General features: G+C 37.6%; 1 protein-coding gene across 1 annotated transcript; it reads left to right on the forward strand.

Moving 5' to 3' along the window:
* Positions 1-2089: 2089 nt before the first annotated feature.
* Positions 2090-19982, forward strand: olfml3a (olfactomedin-like 3a). Its single transcript, XM_038309227.1, has 3 exons — positions 2090-2428; positions 9167-9476; positions 18402-19982. The coding sequence occupies exons 1-3, from the start codon at positions 2318-2320 to the stop codon at positions 19184-19186; spliced, it is 1206 nt and encodes a 401-aa protein (XP_038165155.1). The 5' UTR covers positions 2090-2317; the 3' UTR covers positions 19187-19982.
* Positions 19983-21711: the final 1729 nt, after the last annotated feature.

Consider the following 21711-nt stretch of genomic DNA (forward strand, 5'->3'; position numbering starts at 1 on the left):
ATTTTGATGGATATGCATGAACAAGAGCAAAGAATAGGACTGTTTCCCCCCCAGGCCTGAAAAACTGCTGGTTAGCGAGACAGTATGCTGAGCTTTATGGAGAGATCCAGTGGAATGCGTGAGCTGATACTAGAGCTTCACTCGGAGACCTGAAAGATGGAAGTGCAGTTGGATAACAGAGAGAACCTGTCCAGGATGAGCAAGCATGAAGCGATAGTGGAGAGGAAAAACTCCCCTTTGGGAAGAAACCAGGCTCAACATGGCGGTATTCTGCCGGACCGGTTAGATGAGACAGGGAATGCAGTAAGAGTCCGGGAGGAATGACCCTCTGATGAAGCTTTAGCTACGATGGTGGAGGAGGGGCTGGGGGTGGGTTGAAATGGTGTCATCTGGATGAAGTCACACAGCACATCCACCGCCTGTGCACAGGAGCAGACAGGTGCATATCGGAGGCCTTTTAAGATGAACTTTGGATGCTGATTGGCTATCATGGAGGCGTGGTTCAAAGCTGAGTGTCGATGATGGATATAGTAAAGCAATTCGTTTCTTCAGTTGAACTTCCGCCTAGGCTCCATATTAGTGCAGCATAAGAACTAATTGGTGGTTCTGGTTCTGCAGAGCAGATTTGATCCAGTACACCTGGGGTCTTGCTGTTGATCCACTTGCAGCCAGTCTGTAATGTTTTTTGGAGCTAAGTCTTTTAGTAATTTTTAGACTATCATACTGTAAGAATTTTAAATGCTTTTCTCTGCTAATCACAGAACCTGGGTGATTCACTTTTTAGGCACAAATACTCACACAGAGAAGAAGAAAAATATTTGTAGGAGAAACAGAATTCATTAAACTCAGAGAAACCATCATTACATTCTCTGCTGGGTCATTCCAAACCATTCTCGGCCCGCTCTCTTTCACTTTATGTTTAATGGTCTTTTTTTGAGTGTTCTGCCTCACCACTTCAAAACATATTCTCCACAGCAACTGTCTGTCTTCTGAAATGTCTGTCATCATTAGACAATTTAGCAATATCTGTGTGCAGGTAATGCTAATGGGAGCTGTAGTTTACCATTTCAATTTGTTTATCAATTCAGATGCCATTTAAGAAATCACCTAGAAAAAATTATACAAAACTGAACTCAGTCGTCAATAGGTGTGTTTCCATTACAAGTGTTTCATAAAACTAGGTTGATATTCTGCTAATTTGGAAAAATCCAACTTTTGCAGTTGCTGTGTTTCCATTAAATAAAAAGTTAATCAAAACACGACAGTGCTGGAAGTAAACAACCGAGATATATCCGTATTTTGGCCATCGCTCTATTGGACAACATCATCCTCCATCTACTTCCAAACTTCTTCTTAATCTCATTACAAGGCAGTAAGGTCCATTAGAACATAACATAACGTTTGTGATGCAAAAAAACACATTTTTCATTGTAGTTTTGCTAAATATAAGAATTTTATTGCGGCAGACCAACTTCACAAACTTCACAGAAGCATAAAAACTTTTTTATCGAAAAGTTTACTTTTTTTTTGAAATTGCAGTATTTCCTTTAAGCAAAGTATATTTTTATAATTAAAATTAGCAGAAGTTTATGGTTGGAAACAAAGCTTCTGTGGCCCTGCAATCCACCAGTGCTGAAATTCACCCACATTTATTGGGTTTCATGTCAAACTTCAGTAGCAGCAATTAAAAGTAGTTGAAGGTCAATTTTTTTTAGAATAAGGATGTTATTAATAGGAAGGCTTTTTTCAGGGTGCTCTTACTATTTACTGGTCCATTGCCATGAAGTTACATAAAGTCGCACACTGCCAAATAAGAGATTATTGGAAATAATAAAGTCTGTTTGATAAAAGTTTACTAATAGGCTGTTTTTTGTCATTTCATTAAATCCCTTCTTAAAATTAAGTGAATGAATGCACTTTAAGTGTCAATTTTCTCTTTTCTTTGTGCTCATGTCCACTTATTCACCTGAAACAGTAGTAGCACCACTGAAATTAAACCCATCTGCCAAAGTGAGTCCACTACTGTAACAAAAAGCCGGGTTAGAGGCACAAAGCTCCTCCCTGAGAGTTTGTGAAAACATTCCAGCAAAGTCAGAGCAGTCAAAGAATCGGAAACCCTCAGTTTGGCCTCTTTCTCTCTCTATCATTCTCACCTTTTTTTGCTCACTTCATCCATTACGGCACGCTCTGTTTAGAGACTGTGTAACCAGCTCGGATGGTTTAACAGTGGAAAGCGGCAGAGAGAAACCCCGAGGAGTCCTCTTCATTCTATCAAGACAGAGAAACTTACAGTAGACGTCCTCTTGATCAGTTCATAATGAAGCTGGTGCTCGTCCTCCTCGTTTCCTGTTCCTGGACTTTAATTGGAGCCCAGAATTACTACCAGGCACTGATGGATTATCTGGAGAACAGATTGTTGGCTATTGAGGTAAGAAACAAGCCCCCTTTTCTAAATGACTTTTGACAAATGACTCTCTTTAAGTACCAGTACAGATTTCTCTGTAGTCATTAAAAAATTACAGGCACCAGTTGATAACCTTCTCTTCTTTATTTTATTTGAATTTAATGTCCTAACTCATGCAAACTAATTAATGCAATCTCTGCCAGGCTCATCAACTTTTTTAGGGCCCTCGGGGGGGAATAACAGTGAATATGAAGAGGTCTGCTTCTCATGCAACAAGCACCTTCAGTCCAGCAGTGTTACAACAGCTTTCACGTCTAAGACAATGACACATCATAAATGAGTACAATGCCGACCTTTGCTGGCGTTGAATCAAACACCTCAGCAGTCTAATGGAGTTAAGATGAAGACACACAACAACTAACTGCCTCAGGGCAAGGATCCAATTGCTAAGAGTTTAAAAGTGAGGTTACGCAGCAGCATGTCAGAAATAAGAGCAGGCTCAATTTGTATGAAGGAAGACTGGGCGAATAAGCTGAATGTGATATAAAACACAGGAGGATTACATGTCAGTCACTCTGGCATCGGCTCTCACATTTTGAGGAAGCATCTGGGGAAACCCGTCAAACATTGTTTGTATTTTCAGGCAAAATCTGAACTAAGAGTATCCAAGTTGGGCTGTCCTAGATCAGAACTGATCATGGTCCAAACTAAGATAAATAAATAAAAATTCACAAATATAACATTTGACCTTTCTTCATCAGACTGAATTGGTCAAACTATAACAGACAAAAGTGTTGGAACCTTCCCAGAGCCTTCAATGAATTTAATTTTATGTTTAGTGAGAAAAAGCAGTGAACAAAACTGTATAGTGTTAATATCTAACCCCCCAATAAAGAAGAGCATTTGAGCTATGATTGGATTACTATTACTGTAGGTCATTCTGAATCATTGATATGTTTTATTTAAACAATCATATATACCATTATTGTCATGATTTTACTAAAGTTCAGACCCAAAAGCTGAAGACCAAACAGGGAGACCAGGAGAAAAGGTTTAAAGCTACAATGTGTAATAATTACAGGGATATAAAGTCAGAAATGTAATATATTATACATAACTATGTTATTTATCATCATCTACGAGCTCAGCCTCTTAACCTTAATATTTGCGTTGTCTTAGAATTCGTTATTTATAATTACATAGGAGCGGGTCTCGCAGCCATGGAGGCAGACATCTTTGCGCTACGGCAGCACAGAGCCAACAAACTAGCGATTGCGAGATCGCCAAAACGTCACAACGATGTAGAAAATAACAGGTGTATTTATTATCTTAAGTCTACATGAAATCTATACCCTACACAGACTAATGAAATGCTATCTGTAAAATTATCTATGTAAACAAACCTCATCACTTGAGAAGGTAGGTGATGCGGACGTCGTGGAAGACATTTTGTCCCGTAACGCTCGCCGTACTGTTGGAGGGTAGAAGCGGTGGGGGGAGATGTTCATGTTGCTGCAGTCTGCAGTCTGACCGCTAGATGTCGCTAAAAGTTACACACTGTAGCTTTAACAGGTTTTATTGAAGAGATAATGCTGAGAGAAGTATTGCTCTAAACGCTGCTCAACCGGAAGTTTCCAGAGAAGTTGTTGAATCTTTGACTCCAGTCTGTATGCTGTAGTTCCAATGTCTGCCTGATTCGGCGGGGGCGGAACAGGGTTTACCCAGAATGCGGTTGTTTGTAGGTGAACGGAGAAACTGACTGCCACTCAGATTTCCTGCGGTACTTGAACGGGTCGTATTGGAGATGAATCCCTTTCTCAGTGTGAAGCTCAAACGATCTCTTGGGGAAAGTGGATTCAAACCTCCTGTTTGAACCCCAGCTCAGTTTGAAGCTCTGTCGACCCTTCCAGGGAGAGAAGGTCAGAAAAATCCAGTTTGCAGGATGACTTCCTGCCGAGAAGCAAAAGACAAACAATGTTAAAACTCAGGTTGACAAGAACTCAGTTTGACTCAACAAAACTCAGCTTGGCTAGAGTACCCAAAACTGGCAAACACTCTGGCGTCGAGGTAGTGGCAGTTAGCAGCTTAAGAACGCTCCGTTAATGAGGAAACCATCAGCAGGTGTGTGAGGAGGCGGACCAGAACCAGGCGCCTCCTGGTGGAGGAAGGGAGAAAACACAGAACACAAACACACAGACAGGAGTCCTGACAATTATGCAGATCTGGCTTCATCTTTCCGACCAGATTCCAGCTACATAGTCACAAGAAGATTTGAACATTAATATAATAAGGTTCCACTGTATACACATAGTGTGCATCCTGACAGTGTTTAGTGCTTTTTGAGCATAAATAGAAGGATCAATGAGCTGATAAGAACAGATAAAGCGCCATTTGCTGGAAATACTGCAGAACTAGCAGCTAGATAGGGGCCTTCCTTCCTTCCTTCCTTCCTTCCTTCCTTCCTTCCTTCCTTCCTTCCTTCCTTCCTTCCTTCCTTCCTTCCTTCCTTCCTTCCTTCCTTCCTTCCTTCCTTCCTTCCTTCCTTCCTCGGCAGCTTTAGCTTTCACCTCAGTGAAAAAACAACGTTCATAATTTATCCCAAGGTCTATTTGAGTCTTATCCCTCTTGGATCTTGGAATTTCCTTCATTATTTTCACCCTTTGAAGGTATCACTGGCATTTTAGCCACATCGCTTATTTCCTTGTTTACCCCCTGCTCACATGTGCAGTATCGTACGTCCTTAGTTACCTTATCATCACTATACACTACTGCTTTATTTACCAGCATATAAAGCAAACAGATAAAGCGTAAAACACAAAAATAAACACTACGGCAGTAGGATGGAGTATGCAATGCAACCACAGTGAGCTTTAGGCATGTAAATTTTTTAAATGGCATATATGATTATACAGCATTAAGGCTTTTGCAGCAACCATCTTGGTGTCCTCCAGGTTTGCCTTGTATGAATCTCCATCTATCTTCCATCAGCAGACCAGCTGTTGCATCTAACAAAAAGTATTCGTACAGCCTCCATCATGTTTCACTCTGGAGATAGTGTATTAATGGTGACATGCAATGCTGCTGTATTGAACAATTTCAGAAAAGGCTAACTTTGTTCTCTGAACAAAACATCCTCTCCACAGGTATCCTTAGGTTACAAACTGAGTGGCAATTGTTGAAACTGGATTTGATTTGAGCATTTTCAAAGCAACGTATGTCTTTGTTACTGTCTCCCATGAAATAACAAAAACATACATTATATTTAATGCGAGACAACATTTGCAAACTAATGCATTTTTCCAGCTAAAACCAAACTTGTGTATGTGGGAATAGAGGAATAAATATTCCTTTTCATTTAAATCTCTCTAGAAAAATAAAAAAGCAATTTCTTTTATCTTTTCAAATTGTGCGGCTGTAATGCAATAACACATTTTCTACTTACAGAAGGATTTTTTTCTTCCACCCTTTCAGCTACAATATGCTTGCTTGACTTCTATTTTTGTGTAAAGACAGCAGTTCATCAGAAAACTTAAAATGTGCTCGCAATTCAATTCAAGCGCCGTCACACGGCGAGCAAAGGGGGAAAATGAAACCTGAGGAAAAGCGGAAAAGAAAAGGAGAGAGGTTGCAGTTATTACGTCTTCCTATGAATTACTTGTCATATTCTCATTGTGTCAGTCTGTGTAGAGAAACCCGATGCCATATTGCATTTGAGACAGTGATGATGTTTTGATAGAATGAAACAGGAACTTCAAACACTGGAAGATTTTTTTAAGGCAATAAGATGAAAAGTAAAAAAATTTAAAAAGGCAGCAGCTCTGGTGCCACAGTGTTTGAGGTGAATGCTGAGGTTACTGTGACAATTGGGGGAATTTACAAAGCAATGCAAAGTGCTCCATTTTCTGCATGATTGCATGCTTTCTCTGCTCTACCTGTTCGACTGGACACAGACTCCAAATACAGGCAGAGGAAAACTTATAAATCAAGTTTAGCAGATGCAGCAATTATAACCTTTTGTGTCAATATTTTACATCTGTCAATATCAGTATAAAATCACCATCTTGTTCCATTACTGTTACATGCTAAGATCACGTTTTGTAATGCCAGTTACAATGAAACTTACAAAAAAAATTTTTAAAGCTACAGCGTTTAATTTTCAGTTACATCTAATGGTCAGACTGCCGAATGCAGCCACATAAACTGTCCCCTCTGCTGCTGTGGTTCCTTAGCTGCATAGTTGGACTGTTTGTCCCGGTTACGGAGCTCTCTCTCCCGGATTCAGGACAGGAGAAAAAGATTACAGTCTGCTCACAAACTATGACTGTTCAATATCCTGTGCAATAACCTGTTTCTTTATATTTGATACCCTGTGCAATAGTTATATAGACAAATACCCATCTATATAAATACCCTGTGCAATAATCCTGTATAATAACCCTGCCTTTAAAAAATGGACTTTAGCTGTCATATATCTATCTATCTATCTATCTATCTATCTATCTATCTATCTATCTATCTATCTATCTATCTATCTATCTATCTATCTATCTATCTATCTATCTATCTATCTATCTATCTATCTATCTATCTATCTATCTATCTATCTATCTATCTATCTATCTATCTATCTATCTATCTATCTATCTATCTATCTATCTATCTATCATCTATCTATCTATCTATCTATCTATCTATCTATCTATCTATCTATCTATCTATCTATCTATCTATCTATCTATCTATCTATCTATCTATCTATCTATCTATCTATCTATCTATCTATCTATCTATCTATCTATCTATCTATAGCCAGTTTGCCAGCTCTGTGCTGCTTTAGAGCAAAGATGTCTCCCTCTACAAATAAGAACCAACTCAAATATAAATACCTATTTATAATTATAGAGGAGTGGGATTATGGTCTAGTGCAGGGGTCTTCAACGTTTTCCAGGCTAAGGACCCCCAAACTGATGGCGATATGGGAGCAGGGACCCCCTAATTATACATATTGTACGAAATTGTGTTATATCAAGCTGGTGCTATGGTCACTCTATTAAAAATGGTGTCATGTAATGAAAGTAGTTTCACCCTGGGATTATTAAAGTATTTCTGATTCTAATTCTTCATTGATGGGACAGGTGTTGTGAATTAAACGGTGTCCAGCTTGAAAGAGCTCCAGTGTGTCGCTGAATGTGTGCATTGATGACTGAAAGACTAATTGAAATGTGTATTTAAACACATTTCAATTAGTAGAAAAATTGCAGGGGGAATATATAAAAAAAAAAAAAGTCTAATCAACCAAACCTTTTGCGACCCCCATGCAGTACCCTTATAGACCCCCTAGGGGTCGCGGACCCCCTGTTGAAGACCTCTGGTCTAGTGGTAAGAGCAGTGCCATTGGGAACCAGAGGTTCTGAGTTCCAGCCCCAGTCTCCCATTGACTGCCACTCTGGGCCCCTGAGCAAAGACCCTTAACCTCACACTGCTCACCAGGCGCTGCACAATAGCAGCCCACTGCTCCCCAAGGGAATTTGTTAAATGCAGAAAGTTTGTTTCATTGCTCTGTGACAGTAAAATAACAATAAGACCATAAAATTCTAAGGCCAGGCAAATATAAAGATTGAGACGTTCATTCCAGTGCTTATAATAAATAACATAGTCTTTCTGCAGTGAGGAGCAAAGACTCATTTCTATTGATCTGCATGAAAGTTAACAAAAGCATATGTATTGGTCGAGGGCAACCTTTACGTTTGGCTTAAAGAACCAAAAGACCTCGCATAGGAACGTGAGGCTCTCTGTAAGACTGAGAGGAAGGTTGTAGGTGCCACCAGAAGGCATTTAGTTTTACTGAGACGTCGGTAATCTAGAGTGGGATCCCCCCTAGTTATCCAGGTTGGCACCATAGGATTGGTGTGTATCGGGCAGAGTTAAATTACCTGTAGATAATGGGAAAGGTTTTTTCAATTCTATGGTAGTAGAACAAAAGGCAAGGTTCTGGGGAATTGTCAACTGCCCAAGGAGAAATTTTTGATCAAATGCTAACAGCTTTAAAGATAATTAGAAATCAAATACTGGAAAATTAGCTCAAACAAAGTCCTCTTCTTCTCCATAAAAAAAAAAAAAAAAGGAAAAAAAAAATCATCAAATAAATAAATGTAGTCTAACAAAAACTTCCAACTGTTTTTAATATTCTTTTTTTGTTTGTGCATTGTTTATTTTATTTTATTCTTTTTATTTTTCATACTTGCTTTGATTCTGTTTTATCTTCCTGTATTTTAATCATGTAAAGCACTTTGCATTGTCTTTGTACTGAATTGTGCTATACAAATAAATTTGCCTTGCCTTGCTTAAAGTGAAGAGAATGTGATCTATAAGCAATAGAAAAACATTGCAATTCATAAAACTAAATCTAAAAAGAAATTAGAAAAATCTTTATTTGAACCTGCAAGATGTGTAAAAAAAAAAAAAAAACCTTAAAAAATTAAGATGCAAAAAAAAATAAATGGGTAAAATCCCTCTCGCAAACATGGTATATGATAAAAGCCAACCTGTGCCATGTGATGTTATACTGCCACTGAGGATATGGGTTAAAAAATGGCAAGACGTTAATGAGAGGCAAATGCTTTGTCTGTTAATGTAAACCAACTAGCTTGATTGTCAGACTGACACACTTTAAAAATCTAAACAAAGTTCACAAAAAAAGGAGAAAAAGCTCCACCCTGCAGGGCCATCTAACATTTTTGGTGCTTTCCTCCTTACTTACAGGACCGCATGCATCTGTGGCATCAACAAGCCCATCAATACCACACAGAGATGCTGGATTTTAAAAAGCTAACCACAGAGGCCATGGTTGGGATAAGGAGTGACCAGAGCGCCATGTTTAAAGAGCTGGAAGGAGCTTCTGCTCGGATGGACTTGGTGGAGAAAGAAATGGACTATGTGGAGACCCAGAATTCTCCACGGGCTTGTGCGAACAAGGCTGACAGAGTGTTAGAGCAGGAGGCCTGGGGTCTGCAGGAGAGAGAAGAGGTGGAGGAAGAGGGCGGCTGGGAGGAGCTGCAGCCCAGAGTCTCCGGTGAGCTGTGAGAAGTGTACCCATACATCAGCCAAACAACCTTAAATCTTTCAAATTTATTCACGACAAGAAGCCTAGAAGAGTAAAAAACCCATAAGACATGTTGGAGTTTTGGTCTGTATCACACATAATACACATCCCAGCAGGAAACACATCAAACATTTTGCAGGGTTGTAGCCTTGGAAAAGTTATGCCTCTGGAAAATGGGGAGACAAACACAGCAGTATAACAAGTGCCTCTGATTCTATAAACAGTCACATTTTCCAGCCAAAGCCAGGTCTCATGCCTGTTTCTGTGCAGCTACTCCCCTGTTAGAGAGAAGTATTTATCATCATAATCCTGACATCCAAAGATGTGCTGCTGAAAAACAGCTCATAGACACAGTTCCTTTTATAAGACTGTGATGCAGTTTGTATGATAACTTTAAAACCATGATACAGAAGGTTAAAGAAGGGATCTGAATTTGTATTAAATGTGCAAAAAACGTGTATTCACTTTGAGAATTTCCATATCTTTTCTTCATTTTATTGGGAATGTAAGGTAGACAAAACAATACATATATTGCATATTTCTATACTAAAAAGATCCTAAAAGTGTCATTCATTCATATTCAGAAGCCTCAAGAGACATTCTAGAACAAGCTAATAATGGGAGAGTAAACGGCGATTCTTGAGTTAAATTGTGCAGATTGGACTCACCTGGTTCAGTGGCTGTGCAGAAAAAAAATCCGAGAGATAGAGATGACTTAATGGCTCCACATCTCCCACCTTTGCCACGTTGGGATCAATATGTCGGCAGACAAGTGGGGTCTTTAAATATGAAGGGAATTGTGTTCTGTTCTTGTTCCAAGCAAAAATGTTTTGTAAATAAAAATAAGAAAAAATGCAATTCAGTAATTAAACATTTAATATTTTGATAATTACAAGGTTTTGATGATAACTTGGTTGTTTTCTTGTTTCATATTTTAGTTTTTCAAAATTTTTTCAAACTGTACTTTTCTAAACAAATTTTATATATTCAAATATCTCTTTTTCAAAAACAGGTTTTCAGAATTTTATTCTTTTCAAATTGCATTTAATGATCACATCCCCCTCAATTCAATTCCAATAAATGTATTTATCATCTAATAAAGACCAATTTAAATGCATCTTCACTGCTCACTCCAGAGGAAACCCCGCCCCTCTGAAATGAACAGAAATCTATAAAAATGCAGTTTGAAAAGAAAACTATTCATAATCTTGGGTTTTTCACTGTAAAATTCTTAATGTTGTGTTTTTAGGTCGACAATTTTAAGATGTGTCCAGGGACTTTTGGCTAATTCTGGTGCATTTGCAGTAATGCTTATTAATGTACTCTATCAGATAAATAATAAATCTAAATCTAAATCTGAAAAATAAACATTAAAAAAAGCAAAAATAAAAAAAAAAATATTGGAAAACAGTTTTTTATTAACAAGTTTTTCAAAGTTTCATTTCTGGATTGCATATTATTAAATTTTTCATTCACAAAACCTGTTTGCTTACAACAATGATGAAACAAAATTCCCTCCAGATTCAAACCCTGTGGTTCTGCAGCTTCTGGTAGCAGATGATTGACTGTTACCTGGATAAATAAACGCCTAAATTACCAGCTGAACAGTTTATCCATGTATCGCTTTTGTTTCTTCCATCAAAAATCCAACATAATTCCAACACAGAGCAGACATCCACACACATGTATGATACTTTGTGGTGGAACACCTAATGCCACAAATAGGATTTCTATAATATATATATATACATATATATACTGTATGGTGATGGCTAACCAACCAGACATCGTGTTGATGAACAAACAGCAGAAGAAGGCAGTAGTGATAGATGTGGCAATCCCAAGCGACAGCAACATCAAGAAGAAAGAACAAGAGAAGCTTGAGAAATACCAAGGGCTGAAGGAGGAGCTAGAAAAGATGTGGAAAGTAAGAGCAGCAGTGGTGCCAGTGGTAATTGGAGCACTGGGGGCTGTGACCCCCAAACTGGGAGAGTGGCTACAGCAGATTCCAGGTAAAACATCAGAGGTCTCTGTCCAGAAGAGCGCAGTCCTAGGAACAGCTAAGATACTGCGCAGAACCCTCAAACTCCCAGGCCTCTGGTAGAGGACCCAAGCTTGATGATGACCAATGAAGGCCATGGATGGTAACAGGTGATTTCGTTTTTGTACGCACTTCCAGCTTGACTTAAAAAGCCAAAATAAAAAATATAAAAAAATTACCTCAAATGGCTTGGAACTTTAGCCTGGGTGCCATTCCGAACTTAGTCCCGCCCACAAAGTTTGAGGTCGGGGAAGTTCGGTCTGGCTCTGCTCCATAGTAGCGCGAGTATTAAAGCCCACTGTCAGGCGATCCAATCAAATTGTCTGGGCGGGCTTTATACGATGATGGACAGATGACAAACAGTAACGTAATCAACCACGTGACCAATGCGCGCTTGGGTGACAACAATAATGGCTGCCGCTGGAGAGTTTAGGTGAGTAGATTCTGCTATTAGGTCTGTTCTAGAAGATATCGACAGCAAATTAATTTTAAAAGAGGAACAGAGAAACGCGATCAAGTCTCATATTCTTATTATAGGCGTGCAACTGCACGCTTTGATTTTTGTGGACAACAACTATGCCTCGCTTAACATACGTCACGCACTCCGTTGCTCTTATTGGTTGTAGGTCTATCCAATTGAGTGCAGAGGCATTTTTTTTCCTGGTTCGTTCGAAACACGCCCCATAATCACAGCTCTATGGAGCAGTATCAGACTCATATTCTGCCTAGAATTGAGTCGGACTACGTCAGGCTATTGGAACTTAGTAGAAACGAAATTTTATGTTTTAAGCTCCCAAAATAGTGGTCAAAAAATCATTTTTGAAAACCACCTGTCCACACTAGACATTTATTAAACCATCCTCCAACACCTGGTTTGCTCTTAATCACTCAAATTAATGGGAGGCTCTAACAATTAAGAACTTACTCCAAACACTTCCAAATGTAAAAAATAAATAAAACATTTTGGTTCTAAATTTACTTAAATATATTTTATATACCAAAAGACAAAAACTAAATTGGTAGAAATAACAAATTACAAATATATATACATATATATATGTACGTATATACATATATATATATATATATACGTATATACATATATATGTATATATACATATACATATATACATATATATATATATGTGTGTGTACATATATATATATATATATATATATATATATACACATATATGTACACACACATATATATATATATATGTATATATGTATATGTATATATACATATATATGTATATACGTATATATATATATATATATGTATATACGTACATATATATATATATATATATATATGTACACACACATATATATATACATATGTATATATGTATATGTATATATACATATATATGTATATACGTATATATATATATATATATATATATATATATATATATATATATATATATATATATATATGTATATACGTACATATATATATGTATATATATATATATATATATATATATATAAATATATATATATAAATATATATATATATATATATATAGCCTCTAATGACTCATATGACCTTATATACTACAACTGGAATACAAATATTAATTCATATTTCTTCATGCAGTGTGTAAAAAAATAGCATATGAGTTGAAACCATGTTTTATTTTCCTTTGATTAGGCTTTGTGTTGGTTTGTCACATAAAATCCCAATAAAATACTTAAGAGTTGAAGTACATCAGAGTTTGTTGGAGGAAGATTAAAGCAGAACGATGATTTTTCAAGACGTTTCATTGAAGATCCATAACGTTTGCATTGTAATGTGTGATAATTGGATCACCTTTTATTTTTTTATTTTTACCCCAAACAGATGAAGACGAATTGATTTCAGTGATACCCAGGCTGAGTCAATATGAAATTAATAAGACATAATGAAAGCATTATATATTATTATTACCAAGCCTCCGTTCAGAATTATAATGCTGGACTTTTATTTCATGTTTGTAAAAGACTGAATTCAAAGATGGTCCGTTGCAGAGACGTCTCTCTCTATTACTTCTTATTTTCTGTCAGTGGCTGCAGAAGGACAAAAAAAACCTGCCCTGAGGTCAGAGACGCTTCTCTCCTTGCTCATGTTCACAGAAATGAGCTTTGCACATTGAGATCCATTGTGAATGTCGGTGAAGTGATCCGGAACAATCTTCTCTTTGTAGCAAAGAGCCAGATCAGATCTGGAAAGCTAATCCTGATATGGCTCAGGGACAAATGGGGGCGAGGATGGATGACGGTCGTTGAGTGTGGCTTTCCTTCTATGTTTTCACAGTTAGGGGATAGACTTAGTTTAGGATACATTCTTTTACAGACAGCATATTTAATCTATCTGTGAACTGGACTCAAACTTAAGTTCCTTCCTAATATTCTCCTGACTGCAACCTTGCAGGAAACCAACATTCCTTATGGAGAAACAACCCTTGAAGGACCTAATACTGTTGAACAAGTGGAGTTTCACTATTTATTATATTAGTGACATCCTCTGCTGGTTGTGTTTATTGGCATCCCTTGATTTTTAATAAGTCAGAGGCTTCTCCAGATCTGCCTTAAGACAGACCACTGTAGGAGATCCCTCCTACCTGCTATAGATGGTTAAAGAGGGAAAAATGAAATAGATAAATATGACATGAAATAAGCAGCTTTAAATGTATGATAAAAACAATAAATGTAGCATGAAATAAATAAATGTAGCATGAAACAAATAAAAAAAATGGTATATTTATCTATTTAATACATCATTAGACAATTAAATGTACCAGCAAATAATGAATTATGGATTTAAATAATCAAATTTGTCATTAAATAATTAAACATGACATGTAAAATAATTATTTTCAATTTTTAAGTTAATTGACATATATAATATTGTTTTACTCTGTATTTATTTATTTCATAGTTTCTGTGTAGCAAAGTCATGAAATTATTTAAACTGTAAACTTCACCCATCAAAGTCAGTGGGCGGGACCAGGGCCTCGCTTTTAGAAATCCCGGTATCTGATTGGCTGCCTCTCACTGAGCAAGCTTCCTAGATTTCTTTGGCTCTAAAATCAATGGCTTGTCAGGTATGTTTAATTGATGAAACATTTAATTATTCAATTTTACATTTAATTTTTTTTTTTTTTTGTGTGGCTCTAATAACCTTTATTTTTGTCTTTTATTTGAAGTAGACGGACAGGAAATGGGATTAGAGAAAGGTGGACCTGCAGCAAAGGTCACCAAGCTGGGACTCAAACCTTTGAAGAGGGCTAAAGCTTCTGAACATGAGTTGTGCGCTTAATGCCTGCACCACCACCACACCAAACATTTTACAATTTATTAAAAAAAATTTTTTTATTTCATTAAACATTAATTTTATTTTATTTCTCTTAACCCTTCATAATCTACAGCCAACAACTCATTGACAAAACCCTTACAATATGATTTACATCTATATTTACATTTACAGTTAGGGTTAATGAGGTATTATTTTTATTATTTGTAAAAAACATTAATTTTTTTATGATGTAAAATTTTCAAACCATACACATTTTCTAATTTAAAAAGTGTTCATAGTTTGTTTCGTGTTCTTGTTGTATCTCTGCTTCTGTCTCCATGAACCAAAGTCGGCCTCAGCAGATGGCCGCTCACACTGAGCCTGGTTCTGCTGGAGGTTTCTTCCTCTTAAAAGGGAGTTTTCCTCTCCACTGTTGCTGCATGCATGCATGGTGTGAGGCATTGCTGCAGAGTCAATGAAAAATCTAGGCAATATCTAAATGTTCATCCAGGAGGAGCGCATCCTTCAAAGCTGGTTTTCCCTAAATAGAAAACTTTTTATCCAATCTGAATGGATGATCTGATTGGATTTTCTTTGTTAAGTGATATTATAAATAAATAAAATAAAATTAAAGTAAGGAGTTCAAAGTGAAAAAAAGGGAAAATTTTATCCTTAATTAGATTTTTTTAGTGGGTGAAATGCCCAGTAGAAAAAATAACCTTTTAATCAAAGCATTGTGTTCACATTTCCTGCAAGCTACAGTGATCCATCTGAAATAAGAGCAATTGTAGGTTTTTCAATGTGCGCTCATTCCTGTTTTGAAATTTCTACTTTATTTTCTTTGTCAAAGTAGCTTAGAACATCTCACCGGTTATCTTGTTTTCCTTGGTATAAATAGGACCTTATACAAAGGGGCCGTTTCTTCTAGCATCAGGCCAATAGGCCGGAGGAGGACTCTAATTTACCTTGCCAGAGCACACAAAGGGGAGGATGATAAGAGAGCTCTAAATATATGTCCAAAGCTCAATGTTGGAGAACTTCAGTCCCTTTGGATAAATCATATTTGGATCACCAGAAGAACCATTAACCTCTCAACTAGAGGTATGGGAGCGATGTCAATTCAATTCAATTCAATTCAGTTTATTTATATAGCGCCAAATTCACAACACATGTCATCTCAAGGCACTTTACAGTTCAACCAGATCATACAGTCAAATTGATACAAAGTTTTCTATCTAAGGAAAACCAGTTGATTGCATTGACTCATTGACTCAAATACAATCCCCCACACTAAGCATGCTTGTAGCGACAGTGGAGAGGAAAAACTCCCTTTTAACAGGAAGAAACCTCCAGCAGAACCAGGCTCAGTGTGAGCGGCCATCTGCCGAGGCCGACTGGGGTTCAAGGAGACAGAAGCAGAGATACAAAAAGCAGCTGTAAAAGGCGGCCCCGTCCAGGAAACACACAGCCAGGCAGACGAGCTCCAAGGCAGCTCCCATGCCAGAGGACGAAGAGAGCACATCCACTCAGTCACGGTCAGAGAAACAGGACCACACTGGAAAACAGGCCGATCTCCAACATCTATAAACAAGGGTGTTGATAGAAGCAGCACAGCTGATGTTTCTTTCCAGGATGATGTCACAGCCAAACAGGAACAGACGAGGCAAAGCTACTCTGAGGAAAAGCAGAGAGAGCAGAAGGTTAGAGATTGAACTAACAGATTCTGCAGAATAGGAGAACAGAGAGAGAATGAAGCAGAATGATGAAATGGGGGTCCCTATGTCCTCCAAAAGTCTAAGCCTATAGCAGCATAACTATAGAGATAGCTCAGGGATGAGCCTTCAACAAATTTTATTTCATTGAAACTGTGTACTTAGGTCATCTTAAAATTAAGGGCTGGCTTTCATTTTAGTGCCAAAAAACCCAACATATTCTGGAGAAAAGAAGGTTCTTTTTTTTCCATATGATAAATTTGGCATAGAAAATATGCTACAAAAATAGGGTAGAAAAAACTCACTTTTCATTATCATCAAAGAGCACATTTTTCAAACATTATTATCATTACATATAACTTGTAAAAAACCACAGAGATTTTTGAACTGTGCTTTGCAGCTAAATATGTATGACTGACAGAGAATTAAATTCCTTTTTCAATAACATTCCTATATGAGTCTGTTTTTTTTTCAACTATAACAATAGGTAACATTGTAAAAGTATAAACTTTTTTTATATTTGTATAATTATCTGTTAGTTTGCAATAGTTTTGGTCCCTAGCTAAATATTTATGCTGTTGGGTGGAGTGAGGCATGGAACATTTTGGGAACCCCCATCATTGAAAATTTAACCACAAAAAAAACATGTAATAGATTTTAAAGGCGGATATTCCAATATGCTACCACATAGGTGTAGGCTGCAAATATCAGATTTTGGTTGTTAGCTAGTCTTATAAAACAACAATCGTCACAAAATTGGAGCTCTGTGAATTCCACACTATTGATCCCGTTATACGTTGAATATTCAGACTGGGAGAAAATTAAAAACGGCTTTGCATTTCTTTTTTAAATGTCCATTTACAGACAGTGTGCTTTGTTTGAAACAATAGTGGAAAAAAAACTCCCTCCATACAACCACTTTAAAGCAATTTTAACAAATACATGTTAGGACCATTTAAATGGCATGTCGCATAGACTGGAATACCTGTTTTATACGACGGAGTATTAGGGCCACACATGAAGAGAAAAAATATTTTTGCCATGACGAGATTAAACTCGACATGTCGACTTTAAAGTCGACATGTCGAGTTTAAACTCGCCATTTCGAGAATAAAGTTGAAATGTCTTGTTGAGTTTAATCTCGACGTGTCGACTTTAAACTCGCCCTGTCGACTTTAAACTCGCCATTTCGAGAATAAAGTTGATATATCGTGGCGACTTTAATCTCGACATTCCAAAGTTTGGAGAAAAGAGCAACCGCGCTCCACAGCTGCAGTCTGCGTTTTAAGAGTGAAGGTAGTCTTTGACGTGCTGCAACTGTATAATCATCACAGGAAGTACAATTTGACCAAATCATCTACACAAGGCATGTCTGATTCTGGATTCTGTGCATGTAACCTGTGCAGCGGTTGGCTCTCTTGAACTAATTTCAACTTTATTGTCGACACGTCGAGATTAAACTCAACATGACATTTCAACTTTATTCTCGAAATGTCGACTTTAAAGTCGACATGTCGAGTTTATTCTCGTCATGGCAAAAATATTTTTTCTCTTCATGTGGGGCCCTAATACTCCGTCGTAGTTTTATGATAGCACTGTATCTGTAAAATGCTGTTAGGATGATAAGGTCTGCATAGCTAATGGTAGAGTTGCCTGACCTTTGCAGAGCTGCAGCTGTGCAGCCAGCGGCTCCTTTCATCCCATAATCTCCTTACACGGCATGTAAGAAAGATGAACTTGAAAAGGCATAGAAGTGGTTATAAACACACACTCTTTTTGGTTGATTTCTATTTTTTTTTTTTGTAAAAGCACAATGCTTATCCTATTATCCTTTTTTGTTTTGTTCTGTTTTTCCTTAGAGTGTGAGGAGTTGATCTCCAGCTTCAGATCTGTGAAGATCCTAAAGAGAATAGGCAGCCCCAAAGGCATGTGGACAAGAGATCCCAAGTCCTCCAAGGTTTACATCTTTAATGGTACATCAGGGGAAACCGTCTACGAGTTCAGATCTGTTCAGGAGTTTTCCAGATCCCAGGGAGTGGCAGAGAGCAGGATAATCCACCTTCCCTTTGAGTGGACCGGGCCTGGAGGTGCTGTTCATAATGGATATTTGTATTACATAAACCAGGAGACTGACACAGATGTGCAGGTGATCAAATATGACCTGATGAGTGGTTTAGTGACGGACACTGCTATGTTCCCTATAGGGAAGCATGTTAGTCTTTACACTTTAAATCCTGAGACTGTTGCAGACCTTGCGGTAGATGATGAGGGCTTGTGGCTCCTATTTATCCCTACTGACAGCGAACCAAACATTAGCCTTGCAAAGATGGACACCGCCACGCTTGATATAGAACAAATCTGGGACACCCGTTGCCCGCGGGAGAATGCAGAGGCGGCTTTTGTAGTCTGTGGGACCGTGTATGTTGTTTACAACACCCGCCTGGCCAGCCGATCTCGGATTCAGTGCGTGTATGACGTGAATGACATGATGGTCAGTGAAGAGGCTCCTCTGCTTTACTTCCCCAGGAGGTACGGAGCACACGCTAGTCTGAAATACAACCCAGAGGAGAAGCAACTTTATGGCTGGGATGATGGCTACCAAATCATTTACAGGGTAACAATAAAGAGGAAACTCTTGGCTTGAATTCTTGGTTTCATGTTTAGAAATATTGAAGGATGGAAAAAGAAAACGTCTTTAATCTGTTCACAATATATTTGGTTGAAAATGAATAATCTGTGTTTTTATTTTGAGACTTTAGTTGCTGCGCAACAAAGGGTTTAGTAATGTAGATACCATATGTGGTTTGTGACACAAGAATCCCCCCCTTAACTTGATATACAGTAGTTGACATTCAAAGGTTCCCCACTTTCCTTTATGGGCCATTGTCTGGACTTTGGCTGGTCCCCTACAATTCCTTTTTAAACATCAATCTTTGTACTAAAATATTGTTTCTGTCATGATTTGTGAACATTAAGATCTAAAAAGAAGCGTTATCTGCTGGTCAGACCCTATTATTCAATGAAAGGGTGGAGTCAGAGTAAAAAAATATGCACGCCTACTACTGTACTCTAGTGTAAAAAAAATTTGTTCACATTTCTATTCTATTTCTAATGTGTCTCATTTAAAGGGATCCAGAACTAGTTAAACACAATGGCTTAAATATGTTTTGATTAAATGAAAAACTGCCGAAATTTCTTCAAAAATGATATTTTCTTTGTTACATTTTTTTTGCATGGAGGTCTCAATATTTCCCTGTGCAGGTCATGCTGGGTGGATGATGTGGTCTGAGCTGAAAACTACAGAGTAAGACAGGAAGGCTAACATGACGAAATTAGTTTTCATCCTATGCTGGTGAAGATTCTCAGTCATCCAGGTCATTGTCATTCCAAGAAAGTAAAAAAAAACAATCAACTGGACTTTGTTTTCAAGTTTAAAGACGTTTCACTTCCCATCCAGGAAGCTTTTTCATGCTTTATTCTGCCAGGCTAATAATTCCCTTTAAAGGAGAATTCCGGTTTTTAACACTTTTAGCCCATTTTCTGTAGTGTCCAGGATGAAATCGAATGATCGACACCAAAATTTTGACAATTGGTCCTGTCTCTGCTTTTTGGCTCATGCAGAATCCCCCCCTGGCTGCTTCAGAATGGCTTCCATTGTGCATGTCCGATAATGTCCTTAAAACAACCTTAAACGTTCTTTTTTTAAAATATGCTACTCACCGGGTCGTCAGCGCTGTTCAATGACGTTCCAAAAAAAGTTTCGTAAAGAAAAAACGTTCCTGTAGTGTTTTATTTAGCATTTTGTAAATCCCATTGAGTTCTGTTGGAATAGTCAATATCCCTCCGCCACCGGAAACGGAAATGGGGCTGTTTACGCTTAGTTGTAGTCTTTTCGCAAGGCCCAAGTGTTTATGCTTCACTCTGTGTACTCCGACGTCGAGGTGCTAACGTCTCTGTTAAACACTTTAAAAAACTCTGAAAATGGAATACGAAAGGTGGATTCTTGAGGAGGACATATTGGACTTTGAGTTTGACGGTAGAGGATACCGTCGCCAACTAGTGGTCTGGAGTGTGCAACGCTTCAGATTCGAACGGGAAGCGGAAGTTTATAAGCAGTTGTGCTGTATCGGAAAAAATAGTTCTGGGATTTACAAAATGCTAAATAAAACAAGACAGGAACGGTTTTTCTTCACGAAACTTTTTTTGGAACGTCATTGAACAGCGCTGACGACCCGGTGAGTAGCATATTTTAAAAAAAGAACGTGTAAGGTTGTTTTAAGGACATTATCGGACATGCACTATGGAAGCCATTCTGAAGCAGCCAGGGGGGGATTCTGCATGAGCCAAAAAGCAGAGACAGGACCAATTGTCAAAATTTTGGTGTCGATCATTCGATTTCATCCTGGACACTACAGAAAATGGGCTAAAAGTGTTAAAAACCGGAATTATCCTTTAACCCCCCTTGAAAAAGCTTCCTGTTGTTTGTTAACTTTTTGGGAAGGATTTTATCACTTTCACTGATGTAAATTTAGCCAATGCCACACTGCCTCAGTTTCCAATAGCTGTTATATGTGAGATATCTGTTTGAAACAAACATGATCAACTTGTGAATAAATGTCTACTATATTAACTAGAGCTAACAGCATAGCAGAAGCTAACATGAAATCAAAATCAAATCAGAAGATAATAAATGACTAAATGAAGATAATGATTAACTTTGAGACTTGAAAGTTGAAGGTTTGGAAATATTCTTAACAAGAATATTTAGAATCTGAGTTTGACTCTGATCCAGCAAGGCTCAAAGATTAGGTCACACTGCTTTTGTGTCCCAATGCAAATTTGAATGCCTTGGAACTTTACTTTCACAGGTTTTCCACAGGTCAATAAAAATCATTAAAAGTAATTCAATTATTATTTTTTTTTTAATTAAGGCCTTAATTGGCATTAAAATGTATTAAATGTTTTAAATGCTTTATTAAAAAAAACAATTTCTTCTGATATATAAGATATATAAGATATAACTGGTTCCACGTGTTTGGGCAGAGCTGCTCACCGTTGACCGTAAAGCCCTATGCTTGGAAAAGATTTTTGAGGCAGAGAAAAAGCTAAAGAATGCGAAAATGCTAATTTCATCAAAAGCGGGGGAAAAAAGAAAATGAGGAATTCGGG

The sequence above is a fragment of the Cyprinodon tularosa genome, unplaced genomic scaffold, assembly GCF_016077235.1.
Source record: "Cyprinodon tularosa strain WSP-4 unplaced genomic scaffold, ASM1607723v1 ctg66, whole genome shotgun sequence".
Taxonomy (NCBI): Eukaryota; Metazoa; Chordata; class Actinopteri; order Cyprinodontiformes; family Cyprinodontidae; genus Cyprinodon; species Cyprinodon tularosa.